This window comes from Macrosteles quadrilineatus, unplaced genomic scaffold, assembly GCF_028750875.1.
Source record: "Macrosteles quadrilineatus isolate MER2022 unplaced genomic scaffold, UCM_ALF_1.0 Scaffold_8__2_contigs__length_117827958, whole genome shotgun sequence".
In the NCBI taxonomy this organism is placed as follows: Eukaryota; Metazoa; Arthropoda; class Insecta; order Hemiptera; family Cicadellidae; genus Macrosteles; species Macrosteles quadrilineatus.
The window spans coordinates 52,226,191-52,237,152 of NW_026542601.1; the positions used below are offsets into that span (position 1 = coordinate 52,226,191).

Genomic DNA, 10,962 nt, shown 5'->3' on the forward strand with positions numbered 1-10,962 from the left:
GCCGAACTATAGCAGGCTATATAAAATAGATTTCATTTATTTACACATTAAAGACTAAAAATTATAAAATAATTTGTAAATAAAAAAGGTTTTTTAAATACCACGTTTTTGAATGAACTAAAAAGTAGAAAATAATGTATAAATATTTAGAGAGAATAAATACTTGCAAGATCTAAAACGAAAAACGTGGGGCGCATGCAATAGGTGAAGATAATTGTAAATTAGCTATTGTATGCGCCCCACGTTTTTCGTTTTAAATCTTACAAGTATTTATTCTCTCCTCATATTTATAAATTATTTTCTGCTTTTTAGTTCCTTTAAAAACGTGGTATTTTAAAAAGCTTTTTTATTTAAAAATTATTTCTTACTGACTTCTTGTTGTTTCACCAACATACAATCTTGTAACAAAATACATAGCGATGTATTTATAAGTTGGGGGTTTTCGTATACTGTATAATTATAAAACTGAGTAATAAAAGCTCGCTGTAAAAGTTACACTGAATTATAACAAACACGAGGCTTTATCAGCACATTCAAATGTGATTGGATGTAACAGACATGAAAATATTTTTAAATCTGCGTTTAGTACACAGTGTCTTGATGAAAGTGTGCAAATATAATATGCAATTATTGCCCTTCAAGGCAAAGCGTCTTTATATATAAAACAAATCTGTATTATTAATTTAATCCCATAACTCATCGTTACAAGTTCAGGATTAATGTATTCATGGATATCAATGACCAAGAAGGTTTATTCAATACTTGAGATACTTCAAGAAGGTTATTGTAAATTCTTGAATTCATTTTTGAATGTGTTTGAAGTTCAGTATCGCCTGAGATGGTTGATATAGCCTAAAATTGTATCTTTTGTTTAGGGTAAATTTGACAAAGTGTATAATCGTTTCTTATAATGTTAGAGAAAAACAGCAAGCTACAAATACATTGTTGTACTTGCTCGTGAAGATTGTATTATATAAGTAATAAAATCCATAAATAGACTTGACAAACTTAGCGTTAGACGACGAACAATACAGCTACAACAAAGCTGACATTTTCAACTAGGATGACAATTCATTTATGCAAAGGGACATCAAATATAAACATACAATATAAATTATACTAACGATGCTGACATTTGCTCGCTCGTTAAGCGAGCACGCTAAGGTGACTTATTGTGAGCAACTAGTGCGCAGCGAGCAACGAGCACCTAGCCGTGCGCAAGGTCTGTGCAACAGTGTCGAAACGGCGGCTGTTGGTGCGCACGAACTTTTAATCTGACAGTAGACATGTCGGTGACCTTTGCACACTTGCTGTAGTTGGAAATCAAAAGAGTTTCTTGCAATTTGTATAATGTACATTTTCCAACGAAAGTATTTACTTAAATACACAATAATAAATAGTGTTTTTAACAGTAGTGTGGGTAATCCATTTTCATTATATTCCACAGATTAAATGTAATAACTCAACCAACGTTAATCTATAGGCTCAATGCTGAGAAAAGAGGCTTTTTTTGATTTTTATAAACGGGCCCAGCTTTCCTTAATCATTACGGTTTCAATAAATGGTTCTGGCTAAATTAACAGCAGATGCCTTAGTAACAAGGCATCTCACACCATTCCGCACTTATGTAAATACAGGGTGACAATTAAGTTTGGAACCTATTTTTTCTAATGTTTAAACTACAAAAGAAAAATACCAAAGTTCACACGTGCTCACTGGTGATAGTAACGCACACATATGTCCAATTACCGACCGGATAACCCCTTTGGGAACACAAGGAGTCAGACAAAATTCTTAAATAGAAACATAGGTCGAGCTTGGTATCAAATTAAAGATCTCCGTTAGTAAAATACAATGCCACAAATCCGAACTCAAACGGACAACCAAGTCAAAAATGGCAGCCGTTCAAATATTTCGTTTAATCTGCCATTTTGAATCTTTGAACGGCTGCCATTTTTAAACCAGCTGATATTTTGAGCTATTATTTGTGTCGTTGTATTCTACTAATTAAGACCTTTAATGCGATGTTCATATCGACCTTTGATTACGTTTATGATTTTCATCCAACTCCTAGCGGGCGCCTCGCAGTATGTATAAAGCATTGCAAATTCAAGGAATATTTGAACAGCTGTCATTTTTGACTCCGTTGTCCGTTTGAGTTCGGGTTTGTAGCATTGTATTTTACCAACGAAGGCCTTTAATTTGATACCAAACTTGACCTATGCTGATATTTAAGAATTTTGTCTGACTCCTTGTGGACCGTCCCCCAAAGGGTTTATCCGGGGCAGATGTATGCGTTAACTATCACCAGTAAGCACGTGTGAACTTTGGTATGTTTTTTTTCTATTCTGGGTTAAAAATTTAAAAAAGAGGTTCCAGACTTAATTGTCACCCTGTTGTAGGTAGAATAATAATTTTAAAATCCGTCGAAAAAAACTCAGAGAGAAGGATATTTGCTCTGCACATCAATTTAGTATTAATCGCAATAGTTGGTTGTCAACTAACTTATAAATATATTTTCCCACTACTTTTAATATTGTTGCAAAATAATTATGTGTTTCAAACACAACAACGCCATCCAGATGCTTTGTAAGCTTAAAGTGAATACAAGATAAGTGTAAAATGAAGTGCATCGCTGACTACTCCCAAAATCGAACCGGAGAACTTTTGATTGTCAGACGAGATAACCACTTAGCTGCCTAGCCTGTATTTATCTCAACCTCGACACATTCGTATGGTGAATCCACCTCCCACAGTAAAACCACAAACTTCCTATTCTCTTTTGTAATTCCAAAAGTGTCCAGACTGTAGAGTAGAATGTGTAAAGAAGACTGTGGTGACAATGATGTAAGAGAAACACTTGGTTTGCATAACAGTCGAGACAGGTGGGTTAACTAGATAGTGACACACACACATACGCGCGCACACACACCTACACACACCCAAACACTCGCACAGTATAACCATTGGTTTACCCGGACCAGACATCCAGCAGTTGCTTCACGAAAATCAACTCTAATGGCTAATCCCAGTCTGACAATGCTTTCCTAACATTCCCGAGAGGCGACGAGATTTGGAGGCACATTAATGTAAGAGGCGCCTGGATAGAGGCTAATAACAGACTTGGTGACGGACAGTTCTCTCCTCACTGTTCGAGGCTAATTAATTTGACTTCAAGGATTAGGTTTCCTACTTCGTCAAGAGTACAGTAATTGCAAATTGCAAAACAGTTCTAGACTTTAACCATACAGTCCACGCATTTAGATATTCGTCTGAATTTTATGTTATTATAAAAATCCTCATAACACAAAACATAAACAAGATTAAAGGCACAGTTAATGAAGAAATTGTTTAAGGTCACGAAGGGAAATTACAGGTTTACAATGCAACTTTAATTTTATTTTATAAATGTTAAGCACTAGTATGAAAGTTTATCTTCTTGTTTGTCTCTTAATCTGTCTTTTTTATTTTTTTTATTTGATTGCCACTGACATAACGACAATTACAGTCAACTAGCTGTTACCCACGGGCTCCACCCCGTTTTACTACATTAGTATTAATAAAACTATTGATTGGTTAAGTTAAGATTAAATAAACAAAACAGAATACAGTAATGGTAATGCAAACAAATAATAACAGCTGAGGTATTTTTAACATTAGGTAACTGGAAAGTTCCCTTTGGAAAGCAATTACGACCTTATAGGGCAGTTTATGAAATAATGAATAATTTTGCGCAAGGTTTCTCGTCATGACGAACATTTTAAGTATATGGTTTATGGGGGTGTGACTTGTAGTTTTCTCAAAAGTTCATGGGTACTTTTGACTTCACATATAGATATTCGCCAAAAACGAAACACAAAATCCCGCGTTATTCACAATTATAATCTGAAGGCAATATGAAAATTGTACCTTCAAAATTATATTTGACGTAGGTCGGAACTTTTATTGTGGTTTGAAGTGTACATCCCATCCCCTTGCCATGTTAAAGCTGTATTCATTTAAAAAAAATTTAAAAATCTTTGTTGAATAAAACTTCCGATTAAGTGTTGTTCTATCGAACTCACCTATGTTCAACCCGATCCAAAGTGGAAGGACGACCTATTTTAACAAACGATATAGTCTTTCACGGCTTATACCATAGCAGCTACTCTAATGAAAGAAAACAAGACAGCTTATTTTTACAGCATCACACTCTGGCCAACTTCATTCTTCTGTTTTGGTAAAAAAAAACCTATACAGTTGGTCCAAATAGATGGGATATGTATAATTACAGTATCCAAAGTCTATAGTCAGATATACGGAAAATAAGTTTCAAAAGAAATTAAATTTTGTATAGATCTAATGACAGTTTTTAAAATCGGAAAAATAAATATTCAATTGGGCCTTAAGCCAAGTTGTTTTAACGAAAGGTGCGAGCGGAATCTTAGCTTGTAATTGTACAACACATTATTAACTCAATTAACCAGATTGTGTAGGCTATAACCAACTCAAAAATATTATAACGTTAAAGCAATTTAAAATAAAAGATATCTTTAGAATTATTGTTCATATCGTTTAATGTTCATATCTCATTTTCTTAGAAAATATCAACGGGTTTTATCAACAGCAGGTTTCGTTTAGACGCCTTCAAAGGGTATATCGGCAATCCAGCTACTGCGTGTAAATTGCGTCGCTTAAATCAGAAGGAGCGTTGATTTAAATCACTTAGCATTGCTATTAATTTTCTAGGTAAACATAATACTCGTACCAAGGGTTTGTTTATAGACAAAGTTACGAAGGTAGGCTATTTAAATTTGACTTTACAATTTTGAATTTGTCTCTTAAATACAAAAGTCGATTTTCAACCTTTATTAATATGGTTTACTAGCTCTTAAAGCATTGTCATGTAAATTACCTTACTAATGAATTGCATTGTTGATTTACAAAAAAAGTACATCTTTAGGAATGGACAATAGGTATATTTGACTTTCATTTAAAATATATTTAAATCTAATTTCTCTTCACCATCATTCTTAATATTCATAGCTGTCTAGCTAAATGATTTTGCCTTAGGTAGTAAAAAAACTACAAAATGAATCCCACCCATAGTGCAGGCTCATTTAAAGATTCGAAGATTCGTTCTTTTTTTCAATAAAAACTTAATATATTTTAATAGATGATTAGGAAATTTAAGAAGATTAAATTACCTAAAAGAAAAGTATATGATGTACAGTAACTATATCGGTTCAACCATTTTCAAGATATAATAAATACATTATTCAAATTCTCCCTCCATAAGAAATACATGTAAAATAAATGCTAAACGTGGCAAAGCCTATCCACCATCCATAGTCTAAGAGTTGACAAATTAAATAACTTTTTGCACCAATAAGTGTAGTAAAAAATTTTCTTAGAAAATTTATTCATACAACGCCACCACACAGCTGAATTTGGTCAACACTAAACCTGTTTTTTATCAAACTCAGTGATATTCATAAGAAAATACTGTATGAGTGATTTGTTACGAGTAATAATTTTAAGGTATTTTCATGTGAACTAGCAAATTAACCATTCGAGACAACATTTTACAAACCATACCTAATTTATTGACACGTTTTTTTCAGGACCAAAAGAGTTCTTCTACAATGGACACAACTACTTCTTTAGTGGGCATCTGCCGCAGTATCGCAACACCAAGGTGGACTGGTTAGACGCCCGTAATATCTGTAGAGAATACTGCATGGACCTCGTCTCCATGGAGAACCAAGAAGAGAACAATCTTGTGTTCCGACTGATACAGCAGAGTAAGGACTATTTTGTAATATAAAGCTGTAGAGTGTAGAGAATGTCACATCTTTGGTTTGGAGAAAACGTCCAATTCAAATTTTAAAATTGTATCTAGTTTTAGAATGAAATGAACATAGTTGAATTGAGCGCCTATCAGTCAGCTTGATGTTGAATACTCTGATTTATGTTGAATACACTCACTCTTTAAACAAGCCAAAATGAAATGACAACTTGTTGAACTGTAGAATTGTTTATGCAACCTCAATTGTCAAAGTAGGTATCATAAATGTAAGGAACACACTCTATTTTGGACGTTCGGTAAAAATGGCCAATATATTATAACAATCCAATGTACAAGCGTTTATTTAGTGACATACACCACTATGAATGCAGTACCCCGGATTTTTACCGACATTGACCACTGACCAGTGGTTGGCGAGTGTGCCATTTTTTAGCGAATTTCCCATATAGGGAATAAGCTATTACCGTAGGTCTCATGGTAACCCCTAGAACCTGGACCGATTTACTTTTTCGTTTTGAGGACCCCAGAGGTCAAAAACACCAACCGTGTTAGAGGTACTAAAACAGTTGACTTAAATGTGTGAACTAATTAACCTGAGCTTGCAAAAACAGCTGATTATTAATCCAATTACATGAATTAGGACATTGTAAATCTAAGTTAAATACTAGCCCGTGCTTCGCAACGGGGCAAGAGTACTTGACAGAATGTGGCCATAGATAAAACAATTGGTTAGTCTATAATGTGGCTCTCTAAATCTACTGTAAAAAAGCTAGAGTTACACACACTCACCATGCAAATTATACTGGCAAATCAAAATCGTCTTATTGCTTATTTTAATGAACATCTCTTTTGTATTTGTCATAATTAAACTGTGTGGCAAAATCGAAACTAATAACTTTATCGTAATGTAGGATCAAAACTAAGAACTTCATCGTAATATAAACATCTATAATTAGAATTAAAAAGTTAACTCAAAAACAAAAACAAATCTAACAGCTGATTATGTATCTTCAACGTGATTACTGCCCTTTTATCGAGGTTCGTACCCTTAGGAGAGGGTTTATCGAAAAACTGATATTTTACAGGGAAGTTTCACATAAAGACCATTCATTCAAGTATGCATTTGGTAGGTGTACGGCTTATGGTTTTCTCAAAAGTCCAATTCATTCTTACTTAGCTTTATATATTCAATTCAATTATTTAAGATGGGGACGCCACTATGTGCGTATTTTAACCCAAATATGAGTGAAGGATGAGTGTAGGATGAGTGGCGCGATCTTGTAGTCTTGTTAGTGACTAAGGCCGACATGTTCCTTAGACACAGCTGTTAATTAATAGCCCATACAGCTAATGGCAACTAAGGGACCTACAGTTTATAGTGGAATCCGAACCACATTTTTCCTTGTAATTTACGAATTGGTCTAATTATCAGGATAATACTGCGGATAGTCGTAGTACTCACTAGTGCGGACGTTAATCCACACCAGGGAGCATCGCATCCACAGTGCATCCCTATAAATATCCACAATTCGTGACCTCCCAGTAGCTGGATTACAGGACGACGCCACCCGTCCCAGTCATATATACGGGTCATATATATATATATATCATATATATATATATATCATATATACGGGTGCGGCAAAAGTCAGTATACCACTGCAGGCCGGTGAGCGTCATTGTTTATCTCTGGCGCTATTATTATCTCAGTGTTATTCCTTATCTAATCTGACGTCTAGTCGTGGTTGATTTTGTCTTTGTTTATTCTTTATCGATGAATGTTTGTTTTGTTAGTATGCCACTAGTGACAGTGAAGTTAAGTTGGTGAGTGTAGTGCTTGTATTATTAACTTCTATTATTGGTGTTTTTAATCATGAATCGTAAACTAACTTTAGAGCAACGAGTTTTTTTTTTTAAATTGGTGGAAATTCGATCGTGATTATACGGATTTTAGATGTGTTCTTAAAGTTGGAAAACAGTCCCACTTTTGAACAGTTGCGTCGTCGTTCGATTATTTGGCAGCAAGACGGAGCACCTCCACACTATGGCCTAAATGTTCGAGCATTTTTAAATGATAACTTCGATGAATGGATAGGACGTAGAGGAACTATTGAGTGGCCTGCTAGGTCCCCAGACCTAACTCCGTGCGACTTCAGTATGTGACGTTTGTTAAAAGAACACGTGTTTTCGGAGAAACCTCAAAGTTTAGAACATTTAAAAGAATTAATAACAAAACATTTTGATGTTTTATTCACACCACAACTATGCAACAAAATCTGTAAGTCAGTGTTGAAAAGGTGCTACAAGTGTATAGACAATGATGGTGGTCACTTTGAGCAGCTTCTCTAACAGGCACATTAAAATTATACTTTTATAGTTATGTTTAATGCTAGCTACAGTTTAACTGCTTTTTCGGTATACTGACTTTTGCCGCACCCTGTATATACTGTAGATTTCTCTGTCACTTCAGGTAAAACCGTTGATTATGGAAACTACATATTTTACTATAATTAGTCATGCTTCTCCACAGTGGGTTGGAAAGAATCTATCTATATTATTAATAGGCTACATGAAACTTTGTGAACAATAAGGCTTTTTTGTTTTAAGATTTAACACCACATATTATATACCAAAATGTTTGGTCTAGGTGTGTAGATTTGCAAACTGACTTTACATTTTTGAAAAGGTCCCTTGGTCTCTGCCCCATTGGCTTTTAAAGTTCCCATGTTATCCTTATGAAGAGCATAGGCCTATTTGTTTATATTTTGATGAGCTGGATAATTTAATTTATGTTAATATTTTAGTTACAATTTAAGGATACGTGTGCTACAAACATTTCCTCACTTGGTTGAAATGAAATATTTCAATACTATTTGAAATTGGGTTTGCGTAAATATTACAATAGAAAAAAGCGAGAAAGCCTGGACAATTTGATATACTACAACTGAATTAACACTCTGCTGCATTTCTTGAGCAATCATTGAAAGAACCGATTTGTAAACTATGGAAACATAGGAAAGTCATTGAAAACCACCAAGTAGAAGAAATGGGGATAATTTTTTTTTATATTTATAATCGTTATTATGGACAACCTAATGCGGCTATGAGTGGGAAACATTTGTAGAAAACATTAAAAAACAAGATGAGCTTTTGAAAATGATAATATTTATAAGAAATTTTGATTATATCGAACTGTTATGCACATCTTGAGTATTTCTGTAATCTTTGAATCAACTCTTTTAAAGTCATCGGAAATTATGACTGTTATTCGTTTTAAAATAATTCCTGTAATACTTTGCAATTGCTCGAATTCGAGCAAGAGGTACACTAGTAATATTTTATACTGTAAGTTTATACGATGTGAATTGTAATGCTAGTAATATGATGTAGATTTATCACACAAGAAGACCATCTAAACAGCAATAAAAATTAAAAACTAAATTCCATTCAGCGATGACAGTGGCTTCTCCTGATATCCAACCGCTTCAATATAGGAAGTCATATAGTAGGATGATATGTTAGGATAATATAGTTAAATTGGCCCCACCTCAGTGTAATAATACTAATGTAGTAATAATGCAATAATAATGATTCCTGGTTGTTCTAGACGACGTGCCCTACATCTGGACGAGCGGACGTCTATGTGACTTCAAGGGTTGCGAGGGTCGGAAAGACTTGGAGCCCAAGAACATCAACGGTTGGTTCTGGTCAGCCACCAGGGTGCGCATGGCCCCCACCACCCAGATACCTCCCGGCTGGGGCTACAACGCGTGGAGTTCTACCGGACACAAGAAGACGAGGCAACCCGACAACGCTGAGTTCGACATCAACGGAACCAACGAATCTTGTCTGTCCGTGCTCAACAACGTTTACAACGACGGGATCGCATGGCACGATGTTGCTTGCTACCACGAGAAGCCATTCATCTGTGAGGACAGCGAGGAGCTGCTGAACTATGTCGCCAGCACCAACCGCGGTATCCGACTTTAAATCAACCAAAGTGTTTCCCTCTTCCTTCTGAAAATTGTCTTGTAAAATTATCCAATTGAAATTACTGTCCGTAATAATTTATACCCATTGTTCAACTATTTATCGATCTTCATCCTCATTTTGTACAGAAAATGACCCTGGTGTTCATGTGAAAAGTGATAATTGTAATAAACTATTTTTTAGGTATGTTGTATTTTTTACTTCCTGCGCATGTTGGCTTACTTTAGTTGAAGAGATTAGTTGACAACTGAAGGGTTAAGATGTTGACAACAAGAACCTTGCTTTCTTGGGATTTTTCCAAACATATTCCATCACATACTGTATTTTGTTAATAAAAAACAAAGAATTTTGCGATGAACCTGATCCTGACCTCAGGCACAGAAAACATACTACTATCCGGAAACATAACAAGATTTAACCCCCTCAAATGTCGTACCGGTAGAAAACTTGTTTTACTGATCGTGATGGATAATTGTCCGGATGAATTTACAGTCACCAGAAATTATTTTCTAACAAAGAATTTTGCTTTGACAAACATTTAACATTTCATGCCAGTCATAAATAATTGAAATTTCTAAACATATATTTTGTGTCTTTTCAATTAAAATTTTAGTTTTGGAGCCATTATTAGGTTATTATAGAAAATCGATATATAACAGACCTTGATTGTAAAGAAAGATGTTTTAAACTAGGCCACAGTTTTATTATTTTTATGTCATTATTGGCTTAAAGGTGACTTTTTTTAAAATAACCACTTGTAGAAAACATTTAAAAAAACATAAACAGTTTATAAAGTTTACAATTTTTTGTAAAATGTATCCCTTCATCAAAGTAAAAAAAAGAAATACGGACAAGTTTCATTACAAAATTAAAGATTGTAAACAAATAGCTGCTGCTTTTGCTGTCCATTTGAATATCAAATTTTTTTTAGAATGCTCTCGAGGTTTTGGATCAAGACCGAGAACTGTACTAAATTTCAATTCTCAATAAGTACATTAAATTAAAACATTATAAGAATTTGCATCCTCTGTTAGTGAAATACACAAGCGGCTGTATAATATTTACACCCAATTTTCACCCCTTCAAATCTCTATAAATAACAATCCTAGCAAATAGGTGCATAAAACATTTTTTGTAGACAATTTTATGTTGATCATTCTTAATCATGACACACTTTTAATTTT

General features: G+C 34.3%; 1 protein-coding gene across 1 annotated transcript in view; it reads left to right on the forward strand.

Annotated features, from left to right (window-relative positions):
• Positions 1–9,964, forward strand: part of LOC128999800 (uncharacterized) — a 31,309-nt gene extending 21,345 nt beyond the window's left edge. The window contains exons 3-4 of the mRNA XM_054426479.1: positions 5,604–5,783; positions 9,396–9,964. Of these exons, the coding sequence (XP_054282454.1) occupies positions 5,604–5,783; positions 9,396–9,778 (563 nt within the window). The 3' untranslated portion in view covers positions 9,779–9,964. The remainder of the gene's footprint in view (positions 1–5,603; positions 5,784–9,395) is intronic.
• The last annotated feature ends 998 nt before the right edge of the window (positions 9,965–10,962 follow it).